Source organism: Lutra lutra, chromosome 10, assembly GCF_902655055.1.
Source record: "Lutra lutra chromosome 10, mLutLut1.2, whole genome shotgun sequence".
NCBI lineage: Eukaryota > Metazoa > Chordata > Mammalia > Carnivora > Mustelidae > Lutra > Lutra lutra.
Genome location: NC_062287.1, coordinates 83,601,290 through 83,624,330, shown reverse-complemented (window position 1 = coordinate 83,624,330; position 23,041 = coordinate 83,601,290). Strand labels below are relative to the sequence as shown.

Genomic DNA, 23,041 nt, shown 5'->3' with positions numbered 1-23,041 from the left:
TTTACTGCTATTTCTCAGTCTTTCTTTATTTTGGTAACCTAATAGAAATAAAAATTCATAGCCATAATACAACTTGGTCATTACTTCTCCCAGTGGATAACTGATCATCAGGGACACAGAAGAGGATGACTTCTTCCTACGCTACAAGTTACAATTTCAAGCAGCTTTTTTTTAGCCTCAATTTTTCCCCACTCAGTAAAATGATATACAAATTTTCATCAACTTTGTTGATGAAACGATCACTCACTTGTTTTGTATAGCATTAAATATCGTGTAACATGTGCTACTAGGTAGAACACATTATTATTTATTATCTGTGTGCACACATATAGATTCAGGTTCACGCACGAATTTAAGTTTGGCTGTTTTGATTGACTACCAGTTATTTAAAAAAAAAAAAAGGAAGAAAACCACAGAAATTATTTAACTTGTGTTTTTTTTTAAAAAACGGATTAAATCAGCCCAACTCAGTAAAAAAATTCAAACCATTTAGATAAGAGGAGTGCACTACTAACTCAGAGGAAGGGAAACAAAACCAAGCATTTCTTCAGCAACATGATTCTAGTCAGTATTTCCTGCTTCACTGGAAAACAAAAACAAAATTTAAAGGTGCTCCCCCGTCCCCCCCCAATCTTTGCCATCTTTAATGTCAATGCCACTTGCTGTGATTTGTGCTGGGCAAGGAGAATCACTGTCCTCTTGATCTCAGAACATTTGACAAGTACTGACACACTGGCTTACTGTACAACAAAATAAATTTATTAGCAACACCATCTCTCCCTTCATTTCAGCTCAGGCATAAGAGATAGGTTACTTAAAATTCAAGTGCCAGGAAAGCCCATTGTAAAAGGGAAATATTTTCTAGTGAATTCCGTTTGATCTTTTTTTTATAGGGGCTCCTACCAGCCTCTTTCCCTTCCTCCCCAGACCCTGGAAACCAATTAGTCTCAGCACAGAGGCCACAGACCAGGTTGAAATGGTTCCTTTTTATTTTTAGGGAATATAATTTCAGCCAGGATGTCTAGTCAGTTGTCAAATAGTATACTTAGCACACGTCTCTCTCTCTCTCACACATCCATTGGATCTCCCTTTGGAGAATGCCTAGATCTCTGAGTCACACTCCTGGAAAGGAATTAGATCTGGTTGCAGTCCAAATCCTTCAGCTCTGACAATGGCATAACATCACAGGCCCACCTTGTCTTTTACACAGGGCCCCCCCGCCAACCAAGTTTTCTAAAAGCCTTCTCTTCCTTGTCTTCTGTCCTCTACATGTCAGCAGCTTTTCCTTTCCTTAGGTTGTTTGCATACAATCCTGAAAGTCTTTTTTGCCATTATCGAAAGTAGCAGAAAACAGGACCAACTTCGATTTTTAAAATGTTTTTGAAGTGCTTCTTGTTTGAGGGGCGAGGGGGATATGTGCTCCCAAAACAAAAATGGGAAAAATTAGAGTCTTTGGCCCTCCTCACCCCCCAATTCTGAACCTGCCTTAATTCGTGGAGGTGAAAAAAATTATCATCTGGATTGGCCTTTTCTTTCTCAGGCACAACATTGCAGAGAGAAAGGTGTGTGTGTGTGTGCGCGTGCCTATCTGGCTAGTTGAAAGGCTTGAGGAAAGAGAGCACAGCTCTCCCCCAGGAAAGCCTAAGCTCAGCAGATGGGAGAGGACCCAGGGTCGCCTTCCCTGGTTTGAGCCCCGTGCCCTAGCCGCTCCCCTTGCCCCCGAGGCGAGCTCGGCGCCCTGGAGCTGCGCCAGGACTCCAGACAGCGCCAGGCGGGTCGGTGGATGGGGGGGCCTGGGTGTTCTCTCTGCAGAAGACGCCCATTTGGAGGGAAAACTCCCTTTATTTTTCTGGGGCTCCGCAGCCGCCCCCCTCCCCGGCCCCCTATCATTTCTACGCTGATCACACTCCGGATGATGAACTTGCGGCTCAGCTTCCTGCTGCCTGCTTGACCCAAGAGCACCAGCAGGCTGCCGGCCTCGCCCTCAGCTCCCTCCTCCTCTTGCAACCCCGGGGCCTCGGGGCGCGGGTGGGGGTTCCAGTGGGCCCGGGCTGCAGGAGGGGCGCCGGGGAGCGCGCACGGAGCGGCGCCTCAGCCGCCCTGCTTCCTGGAGCTGTGCTCCTTTGACCCCAGTGGCAGTCCCTGTCACTGCACCGCTCGCGCTCCCTCTGGCTCGCCGCGCCCTCGCTCCCTCTCCTCGCCCCCTCGCTCGCTCTCTCCCCAGAACGAGGCTGCTCGGGTCCTTTCTCCCCCCCCCCACCCCCGCCTCCCTCTCGTGCCGCGCCCCCCGGCCCCCAGCCCCAGCGCGCGGCGGGACCTCCGGGGTCGAAGGTTCTGGCCCGCCCGCGCCCCTCGCCGCCCCCGCGCGCCCCCCGCACGCCTCCCTCCGGCTCCGGCCGCTCCGCGATGGATCGCCTGCTCGTTGGGCGCTGAAGGCATCCCCGGGACCCGGAGCGCAGCTCGGGAAAGGTAATCCGCCCCGGGAAGGGAGGCGGAGGGCGGGGGAGGGGGAGGAGGCGGCCGGGCGCCCGGTGCCGCGCGCGAGAGGAAGGGAAAAAAAAAATGCACACACAAAGCGGAGCCCGGGTGAGAGGTGCCTTGTCAGAGGCGCGTGCGAGGGGCTTGGAGGCTGCGGACCGCGGCTGCCCTGGTGCTCCTGACGTTCGCACGAGCGGGCGCTTCCCGGGCAATTCGGAACCCGAGGAGGGCGTATTTTCTACCCCAGAGCGAAAGCAAATTCTTTTTCAGGAGCTGTCTGCCTCCCACTCCCCATCTCGCCCCTCTGCTCATCTCCCCTCCCCCTCCCCCCAGTCCTAAGCCCCCGACCTCTCGGGGTCCCCACCTCCAGCTCCCTTTTCTGCCGGGATTTCTTAGGAGGGGTGAAGGGGGTGTCCGCGAGGGGCATCAGCGAAAGCCGGGCGGCGGGGATGGGGGTGGGGACAAGGGCTAGGCGAGCTGTTTACTAGAAAGTCCCGGGGTTATGTGTTCGAACCGCCCCGGCCTAGGCCCGGGTGCATTGTGTTGGCCCGAGCCCCGGGCGCCCGAGGCGGCCCGAGCGAGGTGCGGTGGCTGGGAAGGCGCCGCGCAGCTTTGTGCTTGGGCTGCGCTCCGCTGTCGCCCCCGGGGCCGCCCGCGCGCGCGCAGCTCCCGCGCGGGGCTTTTTCTCACCGTGTCCCCGCGCCCCAACCTCGCTGTCCCCTGCCGCCTCCGGTTTCTTCACGATCGCAGCCTCCGGAGGGAGCCGGCGACCCGGGCAGGGCGGCGGGGGTACGAGCGGGAAGAAAAAGTAACCATTGCCGCCCGATTTCTTCTCCAGAGAAGGAGTTTCTTTGCTATTTACACGGAACAGGGTTATCTTTTTAAAGCCTTTGAATTCCGGGGTTTTGCGGCCTAGGAGCTGAAGGGGGCATTTTTCTGGAGATCGCGGAGGGAGTTAGAATCCACCAGCAAGAAATTAAGGATGCCCGGGTGGGGTAGATTTAGAGAACATTTACTAATCCCCTCCCCCAACGTACCCCAAATTCAGTGCAAATGCGGGTCGTGCAAACGTGTAATTGATTTAGATGCTGCAAACGAACACAAACAGGTCAGGGTGGAAAAAAACAAACAAAACTTTAAGAGAAAGAAAAGATTTCTAAAGAGGGGGGAAATCCGTGGCCTCCACACCCCCTTCTAACGCTCGCTGGCTCCCTCCCTTCCTTTCTCCGCCGCTCCAGGAAAGCAGCCCGGCAGCTCCGGGGCTGAGAGCGGGGAGGCGGCGGCGACGGCTCCGGGCGCGGGCTCCGCTCTAAGGGTTCGGGGATGCCAATGCGCCCGCGAGGCTGACGTCGGGGGCGTGGGGCTGTGATGCTCGAGCGAGGATGGCGCGGTGTCAGAGCCATTGGCCGCCGGTGGTCATCAATCAATCCGGGGCTGGGGGAGAGAGAGAGAAAGAAAGGCGCCCAGCGGAGCCCCGGGCCGCGAGCGCCAGCTCCAGCAGTGCCAGCAGCGGCGGCAGCAGCGGAGGCGACGGTGGTGGCAACGGGGGACTGAGCGAGTAAGGCGAGCTGGTGCTCCAGGAAGGAAGGGGGAGCTGTAGCCCGGACGAGCCGGCCGTGAGCCGGGAGGGCAGGGCGAGAGAGAGAAAGAGAGAGAGAGAGAGAGAGAGAGAGTGTGTGTGTGTGTGTGTGTGTGTGTAGTTGCTGAAGGACACCCCCCTGACTGCCCACCCTAGATTTAAAACAAACAAACCAATCCGAAGTAGAGAATTCCGCGCCCCCCGCCCCACCATATATAGGCTCTACGCGTTGCCAGAGGCGCAGGAGAAAAGTCCTGCCCTTTCTCTCCGAAAGAATGTGCCAGGCGGGTGTCCGCAGTGCTGGAGACAAGTTCAGGTGTAAGTGCGGCGGGAGGGGGGGGGGGCGCTCTGTGGACAGAGGCACGTGGAACTTTGTGCATCCCTTTCAAAACCCTGGCGGAGACGCCTCTGAGAAGGCTAGTAGGCATCGCTACGGGATACAGGGATGAGTAACTGGAGGTGGGCATAAAAGAGTAGGGGCGTGAGCTGAGAAATCACTCGATCCGTGCGGCAGAGGGAGGAGAGAGCGAAATTTGGTGGAGTTTGGAGCAGGCGAGTTCCAAAGTCCGGCCTGGCGGTCGGGCGGTCTTCTGAGGGCTGGTGAATAAAATGAGCATCCTTGTTTAAACGAGGCAATCACGGGCTCCTTTCTCATAGGCTGTGCGGAGCGAGCTCGGGTAGGGAGGTCATCAGTTGTTGCTTTGAAACTTTTGGTAAATTGGACTTCTGATGTCTAGGAGGTGGAGACAGTTATTTAATTCCTCAGCTTTTAATCCTTTCATTGCCAGCAGACTTTTAAAAGGTTTTCCAGCCAGATTCCTGAAAAAGAACATTGCAAGTTGCACAGCTTAAGGGACGGGAGACGCGATTGCTGTCTAGGAAATGCAAAATGAGCCCACATGATTTTTTTTTTTTTTTAAAGCGAAAATCAAACTAGCACCAGCATGAATGTTTGGCAATGTAAGTCCCTTTTAGATTTTCCCTTAGGATTCCTGGCATTTAGTACCAAGTTCTTTTGTTTTGTGGAGCAAATGTGCTGAAATATAAAATGAAAATTAAAAGAAAGAATACTGTCTCTTTAAATATTATATGTAAAAAGTGATGTAAGGGTAATGAGAATGAGATGCTCCAAAATCTGAATATTTGGAAGATTTTACTGCCTAAATATGTGAAGCAAGGTAAATCCGCTTCTGGATAGTTTTAGGATAGTGTATCACTCTGTCTTGTTTAAAGCTTTTCCCAAATTTCACAGGTCAGAGGAGGGGCCATTGTCCCCTCTCTTTGAGAGTTTGCTAGGAAAACAAAACAAAACAAAACAAAACAAAATGTGTTGGTGTTTAATATCTGAGTCAGGGTGAACATAGTATTTAAAAAAAAAGCCTTTTCTTGACTTGCCTGTAAAGGTTCCTGTGAAAGTTTTGAAGCTCTCTGCCTCAGTCCGTCAGTTTCTTCAAAGGACTCCAGATTAAAGAAGGTAGACACTGCAGGTGCACTCTTTCGATAAAACATTTGAAAGAGAACGTGGTGAAGATGAATTCAAATGAGGTGCCAGCCACCCATTAACCCTTCAGAGTTACAGGGGTCTGTGCTTGCTGATGAAAAGATGTTCTGTTTGTCTTGCTGGGGCAAAGGTGCAAAGAGGCACAGATGTTCACTTGATAGAAAAGGCAATCCGACTTGGACTTCAGGATAGATGGGACCATTGAGGAGTGTGAATTGATCACCTTCTACGTTCTCTTTTCTGCTTCAAATGGGAGGATCTAATAAGTACTCTAAGTCACTGCATAGATATTTACATAATAGGTGAAATTTTATTTCTAGGCTCTTTCGCTTAGTTTACTTGGTGAGTTTTATGCAGAAACATTTAAACCTTTTTCTGGCGCAGAGTGCAGAGATCGTTACAGAGAGGTCACTGTGGTGTAGACATGAATTTTGTCTCCTCCGCTTCTTAATGCTGTGTATCTCACACAATAGACATTGATGGCAGGAACACAAGAATTGCCATGTAATTTACACCACTCTTTAATTTATGCAAACACTAAGTTCTCGCGGTCTGAAAATGTGTATTTTTTTTTCCCTCTGTGCTTTGATGGCTAACATTCTTTTTAATGACAGCCATTTCTATAACAGGAAGATGTTTTCATTTGTATTTACTTTTCAGCGTGGTGCAATTATGCAGTTTTGCGCTTCAGTAGTGTCTCAGTACTTTGTGTCTCAAAAGAGAATTACAGTACTTAGAACAGGACTGCAATTTGAAGCAGGTGTTGTGTTTTACTGTTATGCAAAATAACAGTAAAATATAATTGTGGGGGAAATTAAGGAAACAGCTGCAAACTTGGTATGAAAACTGCTACATTATGATTTGTAAGCAGTTCTTATAGATATCTTGCATCAAAGGAGCAGGGAGAGATTTTAATTTAGTTAATCCTACTGGCCTGGTTGTCTATCAACTAGTGCTTACAGGACTCCTACCTCCCATGAAGTCAGGAAGAAGAAAGAGAACCCAAAGTGACACTTTGTTTAAAATGCCAGAACACCAGGGATTCATCTCTTGGCAGTGGCGCTGTGCATTATCTTGGCAGTGGCGCTGTGCATTAGGAACGAAGGCAAGGTGGGTGTCATTTAGCTTGCTTTGCTAATAGGAAGAAGGCAATGATTTGCGTAGAACACTGTGGAATTTCTTAGCCCAGCTAGCATATGGAGGACTACACAACCCCCCCGGGTTGTAAAATAATAAAATAAATGGCCTATGGCAGGCCATCTGCCTTTTGCCTGATATCTAAGGTGTTTCATGCCAAATCTAAAGCTAATCTTATTATTCTAAATATTTTTATTTGAGATAACAGTTAAGATTCCCGGAGCTTAATGGTGCACATGGTAAACATATTCTGATGCAGAGCACTTCAAGCAAAGAGCGTGGGTTACCCAAGGGTTACTCAAGGAGGGTGCTACCCATTTCTTCTCTGTTGCACAGAGGAGTTCCAACAGCTCTCAGTGCAGGGATTTGCTCTCTTTGCATACCTACCGTAAAAATAAACATCCTCATTTCTTAACCCAGTGCAACAAATAATATATTGACATTTATCAGAATAATCAAAATTAACGGAAATTTTGAAAGAATGAAACCAGCTACTGAGAATTATACAGCACCAAGCAAGAATGAGGTGGTCGATGTAATGGTCGCCCCCTTTCGGGGCTCTCATTGGGCTCTAAGCAGGGCGTAATGAATGCATCCAAGTAGTGGTCCAAGCCTTGATGTGTTTGACTTTCTTCCGCGTGACTGGAGTGTTTGAAGAAATCATAATTACATTTAGCAAGAAGGATTTGCCTTACCCTAAGATTCTTGGCCAGAGTGGAATACATATGTAGACCAGGAGCTGAGTACCTATGTATTTGGGGAACTGCTTGTGAAAGAAAAAATTGTGTGTAACATGTGCGTATATTACGTATGTATTATAGTTATACACAGGTATCTGTTGTAAGTGTAGCATTTTAAACGTGTTCTGTGGCTGTGTTAAGCATTGAGATTCCACGTTATTCTATGACATCAACTTTGTACAGCCAAACGTTCCAATTAGCACGGCAAGTTTGGAAGATTCTCCACTTCGAGCACAAACCATTTATAGTTAGACACCATGGCAACTGTGGATATGCCCCTTCCGTAATTCATGTTAAGTGCCGTAATTATAATTAAAGAGGAAATCTTAGTTGGAACGCCATGGAAGTGATTTGCTAGCAGCCAGCAATGTGCTATGGAGTGCAGGGTCCGTTCCGAGGTGCATGCAGGGTAGAGTGTTGGGAAAGGTTGTGTTCACGAGGCAACGACACGTGTTAAGATTTTTCTTGCGCCCATTTCATGTCTAGGTGTTATATTTGACATTTTTTAGAGTACCTTCTTTTTCTTTGTTCTCATTTTATATATATATATATATATATATATTTTTTTTTTTTTTTTTTTTTTTTCCAGAAACGCACAGTGGTATTGATGAGTAGATCCTTGGATTCAGAGGTTGGCTGAAACACACCATGCCTGCGTCCATCCTTTGCTCCGGAAAGTTGTGAATTGCTCATGCCTATAGGGAGGAAGGATGGCTCATGGGATTCCTTCTCAAGGCAAAGTTACCATAACGGTGGATGAGTACAGCTCAAACCCCACCCAGGCATTCACGCACTACAACATCAACCAGAGCAGATTCCAGCCGCCACATGTACATATGTAAGTATCACTCATGAACTTAAAAGAAATTAGCAATCAAGAAAATAGAAGTAAAATAAGAAAGTCTCTAATGACTTCTGCCAGGGAGAATAAAAAGGTATACGGTTGGTAAAACAGATGGGTATCCGTGCTTCCAAATACAGCTCAGAGGAATACCCTGCATCTGTGTAACTTTTTCAGATTTTTCAGCGTATTTTCAACCACAGTTTGACATTAGATCACCAGATCTAGGGAGTGTTGGTCTGTTGCCCACATTTTGTGGATAACAACAGCGAGGTTAAGGTATTTGCCCGGTGTCACATAGTGACTTTGGCAGAGTTTCCTGACCCCTGGTTCAGTTTGCTTTACCTGTATTGTTTGCCTCCCCGAGGAAATATTTCTTTAAAAATTCTGCAGTTTCCCCCCACACACACACCTCACCCCACTACCCCTTTACATTCAGCTGGGAAATAGGCCTAATTGGGACTAATTGTCCAGCCACTGCTAAATCCATTGTCTTGCCTGTTGCTCGTGGAACGTGTGCTGCATGCTGTAGGACTCAAACAATATGGGGAACAAAGGATTAAGGGACAGTGGAACAGTTGGTTCCAGGAATTGTACTTTTCTCTCACTCCCTAATACTATTGAAGTCATGTTTCAGTTTTAAACTGTTTAAGGAACAGAGTGTAGGAGAAATCCAGAGGCCAGGATTTTGTAGCACCTGCATGCACACCAGCTTCTTCCTGTTCCTCTGCTGCAGGATGTGCTGGGCTTTCAGCAGAAGGGGCAAAAGGTCACCGTCTCCCTAGTTGATTCAATGCCTGGTGCTCATTCTCTATTAGACCCTTCCAATGTCTAACATGAGTCTTTCATAGCAGGACTAAACCTCTTTGAACACCATTGTATAGTCAAGAGAGAAAGGAGGTTAGGGCTCTGTTGACTGTTTTTTCCATTCCTGGCAAAACTGAACTCGGGGGATGTCTAAGTCACAAGTTCTTTTTTGGTATTTGTTTTATTTGAGTATTTAAAAAATAGTAGGACCCCCTTCCCCCATACACATACAACCCACCCCCCCACCCCCACCCCCACCCAAATTTGGAAACACTAGTGAAACAAAAAGATCTCTCTTGACTGCCTAGGTATTAGTATAAACACTAGGATGTTACTTTGCAAGTATATTCTATAGTCACTGAATTACTTATGATGGGATTTCTGGAAAAAAAAGAGAAGAAAATGGGAAAGAAATCTTTGTGAATGGTTAGTGCTAAACTATTTTGAAGAATTTTATACTTTCCTTAAATCAATTTATTCATGATTATGGAGGATTGTTAACATGATTTTAAGGGAAAGTTTTTAAAGTGAATACGATTTTCCTTTGTTAAAATGGATATCCTGAACAATAAGTCTGTGTTCATTTCAAATTTTCCTTTTATTCTTCTGCCTCTAATGATTTCTTTTTCTTCAAATACATTATAGAATTTGTGCAAGCTGTACTTGGGATACCTTTAGCTCTGTTCTGCCGGTGTGACGTTTTATATTAAGGAATCACAAAGAACTTTGTGAATTCTGTTTCCTTTCAGGCAAAAGAGAGTATGTTTTGCCTCAGATTCCTGAGAGGAATGGAGGATGACTGATAGGGAATATCACCTTAAGTCTTCACTTGTTCATGGCCCTAGGATTCTGTTGATGAACTGGGAACAAACAGATATTTAAAAAATCATGTAACCTTAGAACTAATCTACTTAGATCTAGCCATGAAAAAAAATCAAAGGATCAAATTACATACCTTTTTTGGAGGAAAAAAAAAAAGTCTTGCAAAATGAGGTTTGCAGTGGTAGCTTGGACAGCTCTATAGCCCCTCACTAGACTTCCCAGGTTGGAGTCAGCACTCTCCCACCTTCTGGGTGCAGCTGGCCCTTTCACCTTCATCACCTAAGGAGGGCTTGTTCTCGAACCCTTTGCTCCAGCCGCTTGCAGGTTGGCTCACTATCTCCTGAGCACACCTTGGCCGTCTCTGTCTTGGTGCCATTGCTTTTAGTGCTGAGGTGTGAGAAGCACACTTACGCTCTGCTCATTGAATGCTTACCAAATGCCTCAAGTCAGTACAGGCCTCTTTCCACTTATAAAACTTTTCTCTCTCACTGTCCAAATTGGCTGTGCCCCACTCCCCAGCACAACACCCCTAGTCCCTACGTCAGCCCATACCACTTGGATGTATTATCTCTCTGTCCTTCGTGTCTTGAAAGCAGTGATTGAGCAGGTAAAAGGTGTTCAGAAATACTGATTGATGGATTGATGGATTCATCCAATGATTTGACTGTGCACTGAGATGAGATATTGTGATTGAGATTTGGAGAATTTCATTGGAATTTTTCTGTTCTATCTCAGCATTCTGAGTGTTTGTATGAAGGTGTGTGTGTCTTGTTGAGCAGCTGGCTCACCTTTTCCTTGGTTTCACTTTTCCTTGCTGCCCTAGCACAGTGACTGACCCATACTAGGCATTCAGGTATCTTGGTTAAATGTGATCATGTTATGTTTCTTTTATAGTTTAAAAAAAAAATGCGCCTAGTCTAAACAGAAACTTAAATTGACTGGAAAATATCCATAAAATATTTAGTCTAAAATTTCTTTGGTCGTTCTGAAATTCTCGGGTCACACCAAAGGTTTGTTCCTTTCCCTAAAAATATTTTGTCTTTTCTCCTTGAATCGTTGCTCATTATTTTACATGGGATCCTGACTATGTTTCCTTTCCTTTTTCACTTACAACTGAGGTCTGTGAAGACCCATTGTGGATCACCTGAATTGAAATTAAAATCCTGGTTCCTTAAATGATCCATTGTTTTCTTTCACACAACCTAGTATAGGGTTTTCTTGCCTTAATTAAGGAATAGCGCATTCGCCATTTAACTCAGTTAGTCTCATGTCCATTTTGTGACCCACCTTGGGCAATTTATTTGTCTTCTCCATTCCTTAGTTTACTCATTTGTACACATTTGCACCAAATGACAGTTATGGATCTTTTTAGCTCTGACATACTGGATTAAGATTGCAATTAAGACAACAGTTATTGGGGTACCTGGGTGGCTCAATGGGTTGAGGCCCCTGCCTTTGGCTCGGGTCATGATCCCAGGGTCCTGGGATCGAGCCCCACGTGGGGTTCTCTGCTCAGCAGGGAGCCTGCTTCCTCCTCTCTCACTGCCTGCCTCTGTGCCTACTTGTGATCTCTGTCTGTCAAATAAATAAGTAAAATCTTAAAAAAAAAAAAAAAAGACAACAGTTATTTGCAAGGGGTTGCTATAGGGGGAATACAGATACATAAAACTTGGCCTGCATCTTCATCCAGCTCATCACTGATTTCAGAACTCTTGTTTCAAGTGACTTTAGGAGATTTACTACTTGGTGTTGGTTTGGTTTCTCCTGTGAGTTCTGACAAGTCTGCCACCAAGCTTTCTAAGAACCACTGGCCTGCATCTCTGCCTGTGACATAGGGAAGATTTTTTTCTTTAATTGAAGTATAGTTGACACACAATGTTACTTTAGTTTCAGGTGTACAACATAGTAATTGGACAAGTCTATACCTTATGTTGTGTATTTGTGGGTCTGTTTCTGCTTTTCTTGTCTGTTTATCCATTTGTTTTGTTTATTTTTGTTTTTTAGATTCCATGTATATATATAGAAGTAAAATTGTATGGTATTTGTCTTTTTCTGTCTAACTTATTGCCCTTAGCATAATACCCTCTAGGTCCATCCATATTGTCACAAATGGCAAGATCTAAAGGAAGATTTTTTTTTTTTTTTTAAAGAAAGCAACTTTAAATGACCTTGGGAAAGAAAATGAAAGCACAGCTGGAGTTCATAGGGCAGAATTTAGCCGAGAATTTGTGTGTTCCTCTTACCCAGACTCTTGAACATAGTGATAGATGTGATGATTGAAAACCAAGAATTAACGGTGTTTCATTTTAACACAATTCCTTCTTTTTTCCCAAGGAGAGTGTTGAGAAAATTGTTTAGTATTTTTAATATTGGTGGGAGGAGTTGCTGAAGGAGCCAATGTGGATTTGAAAGCACCATAAAGATTTTGTGTATTTTTAATTATGTGAGGCCTAATAAAATATTATAAAACCCTTTTCAGCAGGACATCCAGCCATCTTGGCTTTTGCCCTCAAAGTCCTGTGTTCTGGGAGACCCATAGTCCTCTGCTAACCAGGATGTTTGATTGCCCTACTGAGGTTAATTTCTCACCTTCTTCTTTAAGAATTGGTTGCTGAGAAGTTCATATCAAATTTTATTTTCAGTTTTAGTGCCTTTGTTTGTCTTTGTCTTCAGTTGTCAACACTTGTGGAATATTACTGTGCTGTTGTTCTTTTAGATTTGTTTTAGGAGGAAGCATAGCATAGTGGTTGACCTCTCCAGTGGAAAAGATTGTTAGATTTAAAGCCTGGTTTGCACCACTTACTAGCTGTGTAACCAACCGTGAAGAAATGTATTAAGTTCTCTGTTTTCTTTTTCCATTTATAAAATGTGGGCGATAAAAGTAGGGCCTATCTCAAAAGGTTGCTGTGAAGGTTAAAACAGTATTACTTGTAAAATTCTTAGAGGAATTCTTAGCACATAACTTATACTCAATACCTGTTAGCCGTTATTAATGATTGCTTTATTGATTCTGCATTTTTTTATTCTAAGCTGTCTCAATTTACTTTGAAAATCAGGGCAGTAAAAATGAATGAATGTGAAAATTACTGGTAAGTTTTGTCCTGTCTTCTTCAAGGAACCATTCCCAGCAAACTCTTCTGGGTGGGATATTTGACCATCAGCGTTGGCAGATGTATTGACTTCTTGGTGCCTGTCAAGGTCATAAACAGCCTGGGATTATCTCACTTAGTTCAGTTACTCTTTGGGAGTAACAGTCCCGTGGGGAGAAGGAATGCAGTGAACTGAGTGTCGCCTAGTTATTCCTTGTGGGCTGTTCTCAGGGTCTTTTACCCTCATCAGTGTCTTGGGCTCCCCTCCTATGGTAGTGGTTAAAACAGAAGCATCAAGAATTAACTATAATTAACCAGGATTGAATGCAAAGGGTCACAGCTTTGGCTAGGGAATGAGGACAATATTCATATGATAGCTGAGAATGTGGTCTAGAATCAGAGATCTCTATACAAGTGTTGATCCTGCCAGTTACTAGCTTGGCTGGGCAATGATGGACAACTTATTGAATCTTCTCATCTGTAGAATGGGTTAAATGATCCTTTAAGATAGTTGTGACTATTAAGTGAGATAAAGCATATGACATATAGTGTCTGAAAGATATAGCACTTGATAAATAAATGCTGTGATAATATTTTTGATCTTTTCCACATGGTCTTGTGTCCACTGGTAACATCAGTGTTAACATCTTCCTTTCGGAATTTCTTGTTGTGTGAGATCTGACAAGTCCAGCTTGTGTTCTCCTTACTCCTTATTGCATTATAAAGTATCTGGTCAGTATTTGCTTGGACGTTCTGAATCAAAAATGATCTGAAGCTTTTAGGGTAGCTTGGTGATCATTCCATGTCAGATTCTTATAGGACTTCATTTGTGTGTGTGATCTGAATTTTCATTTCTTGTGCTGGGAAGTAAATGTTTATATCAGGTCTGTCTTAGGCATCCTTAGGTACAAGGATGGAGTTACACAAGAGAGTTATGGGATGGTGCCTTTGGTTAAAAAAATATAAAAGTGTGTAGAAAAATAAATAACTAACATTACTGGTGATTATTAGGGAATGAATTTGGGGGAGGGAGTTGGGGTGGATAGACACCTTTCACTTTTTGTTTTATATACCTTTTTATATATATAATTTGAATTCTTATTATAACAGCTATGTAATACTTTTATGACAAAAACCTTTTTTTTCAAGAATGATAATAATGTGGGGCGCCTGGGTGGCTCAGCTGCCTTCGGCTCGGGTCATGATCTCAGGGTCCTGGGATCGAGCCCCGCATCGGGCTCTCTGCTCAGCAGGGAGCCTGCTTCCTCCTCTCTCTCTGCCTGCCTCTCTGCCTGCTTGTGATCTCTCTGTCAAATAAATAAATAAAATCTTTAAAAAAAAAAAAAAGAATGATAATAATGTGATTTGTCTGTAAGTGTCTTGCTGTCTTGTCTCCAAGATTTGCACTGAAGGCTCCCACAAATGTAAATCTTCTTTCTTTGGGCCTGCCTTCTTTGGGGGGCACTTCCTTCTATTTTACATTATAACCAAGGAATAGACCAAAGGCTGTTTTTTAGTTCAGTATAATTCCACTTGCTCACATATGGGAAGGTGGGAGCAGTGCCATAGAGGTTGTCTCCTTTCTAGTCCTATACCTGCAGGGATATTAGTTAAGAAGTCTTTTTAGATGCATTTTTGGAAGTCATGAGAATACACAGTATCAGGAAATAAGTAGGTTGCTGTGGACTACTTCATAGTATTTCAGAGAATCTGGATTCTAGTGCTGTCCTGGTCACTAAGTAGGTCTATGGTCATTAGTACATTGGGCTTCTCTGAATTTCATGTTCCTCACCAAGAACCTTTTAACATCATTGCCTCCCATTCCAGCAGTTTCGGATTTCTCCTAGTGCTTATCTTATCTTCAGGTCTGTTTGAAATTAAGAATATAAATCCCTCATCATTAGTGGTATTCTGTAGGAAGAGGGTATAATGGTGAGGTGTCATGGGGATGTGGTGGAGGGGGAGAAGAGAAATGAACCCCTAACTCTCACCCAGAGGAAGACTGATATCAACGAGTGAGGGAATGTTTGGGGCTCTGTCAAGTTGTACTTTACTGACAAGGTAGAAATTTATCCTTTGCTCTGAAGCTAAGGCTGCATTAGCTGTTTGAAAAAACATTCTAAACATTTTTTTTCTCTTGGTAAGCCACTCATTCTCATTACAAATTTATCACTGGCCTGCACATTAGCATGGCCATAATTTTTGTTAATGTTTTCAATCTGAAATTCATGGTGGAGATGCTGAATGGCTCTTTTCGTTTGCACTCATATGTAAACACAGAGTATTTTTCTTTTCCTCTCTCATTTCTTTTTTTAAAATAAGTTCTTTTTCCTATACACTCCCTGGGGGTACTGGTCTTGTGGTCCGTGACAGTTTGACTTCATTTTAGAGCTGACTTTTTTCTTATTCTGTAGATTCCTTTGTTTGCATTCGAGCACTAAAAAGGCAACCTAAAATTAGAATTTTTTTGGTTCATATGGGGGTTCGTTCTTAGAACCCTGGCTTTATGTTGCATAACTGTAATCTTTTGTTTGTTTGTTTTTTGGTTATTTGACTTTCAGGGACGGTAAAGAATTTTGACAGAGTAAGTCAATCTACTATGGTATGCCTGGATTTTAAATTCTGAAATACTTCCCTACATTTATAGAGATAAAGATTCATAGAGAAAGTGTGGCCATAGTCAACGGATAGACACATCCTGAAACTGAGAAAGCGCCAAACCACTTCTCCTTATGGACATTCTGAATCTATCGCCTGCTCTCAGTACAGTTTTTGTTGTTATTATTTTTTTTAAACTTCCTTCATGGAGATGTTTTGAAGAAAACACACAAAATGGCTCACTAGGAAGTAATGCAGTCGGGAGTCTGTATTTGAGACATTTTAAATTTTAATTCTGAGACTTTAGAGCTTGTGAAGTTGTAGATTTTAAGATATCAAAACAAAGCCCAGATCACTGAATCTACCACGTGTTGTACAGCAAACTGTTGGTAGTTCTGAATTATTTCCAGAAAGGAAAAGAAGTTCACTGAGTCTCAGAAGATCTGTCCATCAGCTTGTTTTTCTTCCTTTTCAGGTTTTTCCTCAGCTCTGTCGTTCCCTGTTTTTCCCCCCTTTTAGACTTCTACAGGATGCTGGAAATTAAACGTTTCAGTAGCCATCCTGGCATGATTTAACTATTATTTCAGTATCAGTAGGAACAAAATTTCCCCTCTTTTGCAGACCACCATGTTAGTCTGGCCCTTTTTTTAAAATTTTTTTTTCTTTTTTTAATGGAAGTACACTTGGAGGCTTTGTCTGTGTAGAAACACGAACTCTGCAAAGAGGAAACTCTGTTGGATTTATTGGCCCTTGCAGTATTTGGGCCTGCATATTTTTATTCTGTTTTGTTTTGGAGATTTTTTTTTTTTCCCTTCAATTTCTGTCCCTGTAGAAGGGCAAAACATATGTAAGAAAATGCATTTTTGCAAGCTTTCCATATTTTCCTCTTTACCACAAATCAAGACTGTAAGCCCCTCTAGTGGGTTTAATTTTTTTGTGCAGTTTTATATTAAATAGTAAAGCTCTTGATACCAGTTTAAAAAAAAGGAAAGACAAAGAAAAACTAGTACCATTAATAAAGCAAGCAGGTAAATGTTCAGCACTTGATATTACTGAGCTTTAAAATGCCAAGGGAGAATTAAACCATTCTTAGCCCCTCTGTTGGTAGTGGCTTCCTTGGAAGATTGCCGTAACACAGACTTTGCTCAAGCCCATTTATTTCTTTGTGCAGAAAGCTTCTGAAACCTTCCAGCTCAAAGATTTGATAATTCTTGGATTGGAAAAATATCTGTTCACGTCTTGTGGTGGGCTATTTTGGCATTTATACTGATTGGCTAAGAAAAGTGGCTTACTTGTGGTATTTGGTTTTAGGTATTTGGGCCACAGACCAAGTTTCAAACCATTTACATATTGCACACTTAGTTTAAAATGTGTTTTGCACAAGGACTTAAAACCGAAATCAAGAAAAAGAATTAAGTCTTCCACCCGCTAAGCAACTTAAGTATGTTTCCCTAATTTCCTGATTTAGCCTTTTGCTATGACATAGACAGCATACTAGCTCTATCTTAGTCCCGAGTTTTGGAAAATAGTTTTCTTTTTGTTTTATTTTGCTTTGCCTTAAGACTTCAAAGATAATTACAGAAGTCTATCAGACTGCACTAGATACTTTTTATTTAAAATTTTTAAAATCACAAATATCATACCCATCCCTCTTGGTTTTACCTTATGTTTAACATATTCAATTTTTTTTTAAAGATTTTATTTATTTATTTGACAGAGATCACAAGTAGGCAGAGAGGCAGGCAGAGAGAGAGAGAGAGAGAGGAGGAGGAAGCAGGCTCCGCTGAGCAGAGAGCCCGATGTGAGGCTCCATCCCAGGACTCTGCGATCACGACCTGAGCCGAAGGCAGAGGCTTTAACCCACTGAGCCACTCAGATGCCCTTAAACATATTCCACTTTAAAAAATATTACCAACTTTTGCATACTGGTCTGGTCTCGGTGGTCAAGGAATATAATGAGGAGATGTGTTTTTTATGAAGAGGAGAAATGGGAATATGTGTGAAGGAGAAAGAGAGAGGGAGGAAGCAAAGAAGAGAGAAAGAGACAGAGACAGACAGACTAGGAGGTAAATACATTAGCTCATAACACTTGCAATTATGATATTCCTGGCCTTGGGCTTGACACCTTGGCCTTGGGCTTGACACCAGGAGAGTGTCAGCATCCTTAAACATCAGTCAAGATGAACTTTACAAGGAGATAAGACAAATTGTACCTTAACTTTTTGGGTTACACATACCAACCCCACAGACCAATGAATCCAGCCCTTGAAAGGATCAGAAGAGCAATTTTTGATACATTGACCTGTTCTGGTCTCTGAGAAGGACACTTTGTTAGGCCCTTTTAGGTAACTCAAACTTGAATTTGTATTTCAAAATTTAAAAAAAAAATGCATTTGACAAATAACAAACGATGAACTGGCTTTTGAGAAATGTAAGAATATCTGGAATTGCAATTTCCCAAGGTTGGCCATCTGGTAGTATCTGGGAGACTTACCATATGTTGTGCTCAAATTCCAACTTTTACAGGTTAACTTGTTTTCACTTTGTTCTTAACCCTCACAGTCTGGGCACAACTGGTAGCACTGAAACCTATTTTGACTCCACAAACTCAGAGAAAAGAAGATGGGGAGTGCAAATCTTTGGGAAGAACAAAACCAGGAAGGAGGTGTTAACTCCTGAAGGATATCAATTCCTCATTCTTCCGTAATGCAGTTCAAAGGAGATTAATGTTTTCCCTATGTGGGATATAAAGGCTTGGGTGTCTGTTCAGTACTCTGGAGTGAGCCCTGTCCCACCCTTACCCCCACAGACACTCTTGAGGACTCAGAAAGGAAATAATAACCCCGTGAGGGGTGGTTTGCTCCATGTTGTGCCCCTCCATGGCAGATGCCTGGTCTGTTTTGCATCTCTCCATCTCGACCCCTGGACGTTAATGGCAGTCGGCACGCTCCACTGTTTATCTTGGAATTTGATACCATCATCTTGGCAACCAAACTGGGACCTTTACTGCTCAGATTGTTTGTCATTTGTTGTTAATTATCTGTTACCATAAATTCTGCACTTTGAGGAAAAAGGGAATGTTTTGAAATATTTCCTCCAACATGTAAGTGGAGCTTCATTTTCTGTGGACAAAAGGGGGAAAAAAAATCAGCCCTTTTGGGAATTGGTTTCAGGGAAATCAAATGCCTTGGTTTTTCAGACAGGCTTGTAGATCCCACTAATGCAGCCAGAATTTGCAATGAAAGAACCATTGCAATTTAGCAATGGTTTGTATTTGGAAGAGGTACTCCCCCCCCTCCTTTCAAGGAAAAAGATAATTTAACTTTGCATAAGGGGTTTTGCTTTTATCATGCTCTCTTCGTGCCATAATTGTGTTCTGCGTGTGTGAGAGCCTGTTCCCTGCAGTCCGTTCCTTCCTTTCAAAGGTTATTAAGACAAAGCAGTCCAGGGTGAAAAGTAGCTTCTGCTTACCTGCCTTTATGAGGTGTTTATTTTGTTAAGTGTAGAATTAAAATGAGCTTTCTGGCCATTAGTGGATTTTAGTCATGCCCCCACACTCTGCGGGGAAGTTTGTGTCACCTTATAAACAAACAGTGCTGTTTTGCGAGGTGCTGTGCCACGGGCTGCAGGAGCCACTGCTGGACTTAATATCTTAATAAAGCCGTAAACAGAAGAACGTGAGCGACAGGAAGAATGAATGCATGTATTTTGGAGGGGAGAACTCGGGAGGAGAGTGGTTGTTGCCTGGCAGAAATCTAGGCATACACACTCACACACACACACACACAGACATGTACATATATACACACATATACATACATACATATATTTTTATATATTTATATTTATAGTTATATATGGCATTTGAAAATCTCTCCACCCCTCCCCCAAATAGTATATCCATATGCCTGTCTGCCTCTACACCCCCATGCCTCTTGCATGTGTTCCGGTATATTCTCTACTACTGATGCCTTAGCTTTACTGTGGGGATCATCATAATACATGCTTCACTAGGTAACAGTGGTTTCTATTAGAGGATGCTTGGTGCTTAGTAAAGCACGTGGCACAGCTTCTCAAAGCTCAATGTGTGGTAGCTATTATTGTCAATAATGTTGTTCATAGCGACCTCAGCCCCAACATTAACCCTTGAGTTGCTGCAAAGTCTTTACGGTTGCACGTGGCCCATCATTGCCGTAACTTTTTTCTGATGCCCTTAAACGCAGTGTGTCTGTTTTACTCTTGTTGAGAAGTTTTTGTTTTTGTTTCCTCCTGCTTTTAAAGTTTCTAGGACTGGGCTGTCTCCCAGGGGACTCCCACACTGGATTGGAGAGACTGAGTCTGTGTGAACTTAATGATAGCCAGGGGCACGGACTTAATCGACTGTTCTCCCCACTCCAGGCATGCTGCCTGAGACAGTGTGACTCCTAGATGTGCCTTTACTGGAGCTGTGGGATATACTAGGGTCTGTGCCTTTGGTTTCCCCAGAACTGGAGAATGTTCCCCCCCAGGCTTATAAGGAATCAGGATAATAGTGCTGAACACCCTTTCTACCTATCCCATGATCCTTTTTTTCCCTCAGTGCTTTTTAAAGGGAGTACATTAGATATGTGTGCACTTTTAGCACACAGATTACAATCAGACTTGAGGATTAGGAAATGTGTGTTAAATTAGTGTCTTAGACTTAGTAACTGTTTGAGTATGAAAAATAAGAGACTGGGGGGAGGAGAATGGAGATTGGGGGGAAAAAAAGACCCTCAGACCGTTCTGGGGGAGGCTGGGAAAAGGATTTAACACTTTGGATTTTTTAGAAGCCATTAAAACTCTGATGGGATCAAATTACCTGACTGTACATCTGAAACATGAAACTCTTGCCCTAAACCATGCAATTGCGTTAAGCTCAAAATTCAAGGCCTCCCCCTAAGACTGGCCTCTGGGTAAGCCTCATTGGGAATGGCGAAATGATTTCCTTTGAGAGGAGCAAGGACTTCAGTGAGATTTTTATGGCCAATTTAGTCTGTACACTGGTGCCAGCCAGACATTTGACGGCAGTTAGTGCCAGCTTTGGTGATCTGTCCACCGATTTTTCCCAAGGTCTTCGATCCTGTCAGTGTTTGGTGCTGACATTGAAGGGAAGACACGTTGTAAATCCAACTTTCTAGGCACACCTCCTGAATTTCTTGTTTTTAATTTATTTCAAGTGAGTGATACTTGAAGAGGTGTGGGGAGAGCATCAGGCTGGTCCTAAACTTTGAGGTTTGAGGTTCGGAATGATGTTGATAGCCTCCCCCTCCACCCCCGCGATTGTGTGTACCATTATATGTATAGATAGTCCCTGACTTACAGCGAGTCGATGTGAGATTTTTCGGCTTCCCCATGGTGCAAAAATGATATTCAGTAGAAACTGTACTTGAATTAGGTTCTTTTTCTGGATTAGCAATACAGAATTCAGCCCCCTTTGGCGATGCCAGGCAGTGGCAGCCACAGCTCCCAGTCAGTATGCAATCAGGAAAGTCAGCAACCAATACACTCAAAACCCTTCTGTACCCATACAACCAATTTGTTTCTCGCTTCCAGTACAGTATTCAGTAAATTGCATGAGCTGGTCAGCATTTTATTATAAGATAAGCTTTGCATTACATGATTTTGTCCCAACTGTAGGCTGATGTGTTGTGAGCATGGTTAAGGTGGGCTGAGTTAAGCTATGATGTTCCTCAGGTTAGATGTATTAAGTGCACTTTTGACTTAGGATATTTCCAACCTATGATGGGTTTATTGGGAGGTAACTCCATTATAAGTTGAGAAAGCTCTGTATTCAGAGTACCTACAAGTGATGCTTTTCTTTGGCTCCACGTATCATAAATGCATTTTTATTAATTTATTTTTTAAAGATTTATTTATTTGAGAGGGAGAGAGAGTGTGAGTTGGGGGAGAGGTAGAGGGAGAGGAAGACAAGCTGCTCTTCCTCCACTGCTGAGTGGGGAGCCACTGGTGGGGCTCCATCCCGGCACCCTGAGATCATGACCTGAACTGAAACCAAGAGTCAGACGCTCAACTGACTGAGCCACCCAGGCACCCCCATAAATGTTTTTTTTTAATTATTGTATTTTAAATTATTTGTGAAAATGACTGTCTTCCAGTAGGCTATGAAAGCAGCTACCCTGTCTTTGTAGTTTTCTTTCTTTTCGCCTGCCTCTATCCAGATCGCCTCTCACGGTACTAGGCACATTCTAGACGCTCTCCAAGTTCTTGTTGAATGAATGGAAGAAAGTTGAGCTTGCAGGGGTTCAGTACTCTCCTAGTTGGTGCTTCTCCAAGAAGTCTGTGCTCCCTCGTCATCATCCGTTCATTCTGAGACCATGTATTTAGACTTGACCAAATACTTGTGACTTTAAAAAGGGTAACTTATATAAGTCTCCCGTGTTTTTTTCAGGGTGGAGATGCATGGAGCTCAGAGTGAGTATTTCTGATCCTCCCACACCAATGCTGTAATCTGTCCCGCTGCCTCCAGTTGTCATTTGCATTGACAGTAGTAAATTCTCATACCTAACATAGGAAGAACATCAGTTTCACTTTCAGCTTGACCTAAAGGATTTGGGTTTCCTATATTTTTCTCTAAAAACGGAGGCATTAGAAATAAAGTATATTGTTTTCATTCCTTTGTAAAATGCTTATTTATTGGTCCTATTTGGAGTCAACGATCATTAAATAGAAGTGTGAAATTAATTAGGATATATTTCAGTCCAGTGATTAGGAGTCCGACTGACAACTGCCCCTTATCTGTGGAGTTGACCTGAAATCAAGACCTTGAAAACAGGTCATCTGTTTATCATGGGAATCGTGCATTTTGCCCAAGGCGAACCAGTTTTATTCCGTACCTGTCTGTTTTGAAACAACTTTTCCTTTTTTTTTTTTTTTTTTTGAGATAGTGAACTCTTATTAATAAGCTCTTGTAGAATAATCATTTTGACAGAAGTCTGTGATTTGGGTTAAGTACAGATAACACCCTCCTCGCAACATTGGTGTTTGATAGCAATTGAAAAACCTTTATAAAAATTTAATATAAGGGAAAACAGATGAAACCCAAAGTAAGTATGTAATGGAGTTCTGATGAGGGGTGACTAAGCTCGAAACCCCTTGAAAACCAAATGATTAAAAAAGCCCCTCAGAAAGCGGCAAGCGTAAGGAAAAATTTTATACGGAGCAGGACTTAAAAGAGGGGGAGATAATAAGAAAAAGAGGCCTGCGTTTCCAGCACTTTGGGGCAGGAAGTTTTTAATTTAGGTGACTGACTTCAGGTTTTTTCCCTGACTGTCCCCCAGGAAGGTGTTGTATAATTAGCCTTTCTGGAGATGCCCTTTGACTGAGGACCTAATTGAATTTCTGGACCAGAGGGCTGGACTAGAATTGGGGGAGCTTTTTGCCCTGCAGGTAGAAGCCCTTTGATGGACC

The 23,041-nt window shown here is 43.2% G+C and overlaps 1 protein-coding gene across 3 annotated transcripts in view; it reads left to right on the top strand.

Annotated features, from left to right (window-relative positions):
* Positions 1-2,057: 2,057 nt before the first annotated feature.
* The window catches only part of MPPED2 (metallophosphoesterase domain containing 2), a 178,738-nt gene continuing 157,754 nt past the window's right edge, over positions 2,058-23,041 (top strand). Inside the window, exons 1-2 of one of the 3 annotated variants that reach the window (XM_047692653.1) lie at positions 2,058-2,469; positions 8,025-8,273. In XM_047692653.1, the coding sequence (XP_047548609.1) occupies positions 8,146-8,273 (128 nt within the window). In that variant the 5' untranslated portion in view covers positions 2,058-2,469; positions 8,025-8,145. Of the gene's footprint in view, positions 2,470-3,802; positions 4,037-4,345; positions 4,376-8,024; positions 8,274-23,041 lie in introns of those variants that run through there. The other 2 variants (XM_047692654.1, XM_047692655.1) reach the window with 2 other exon arrangements.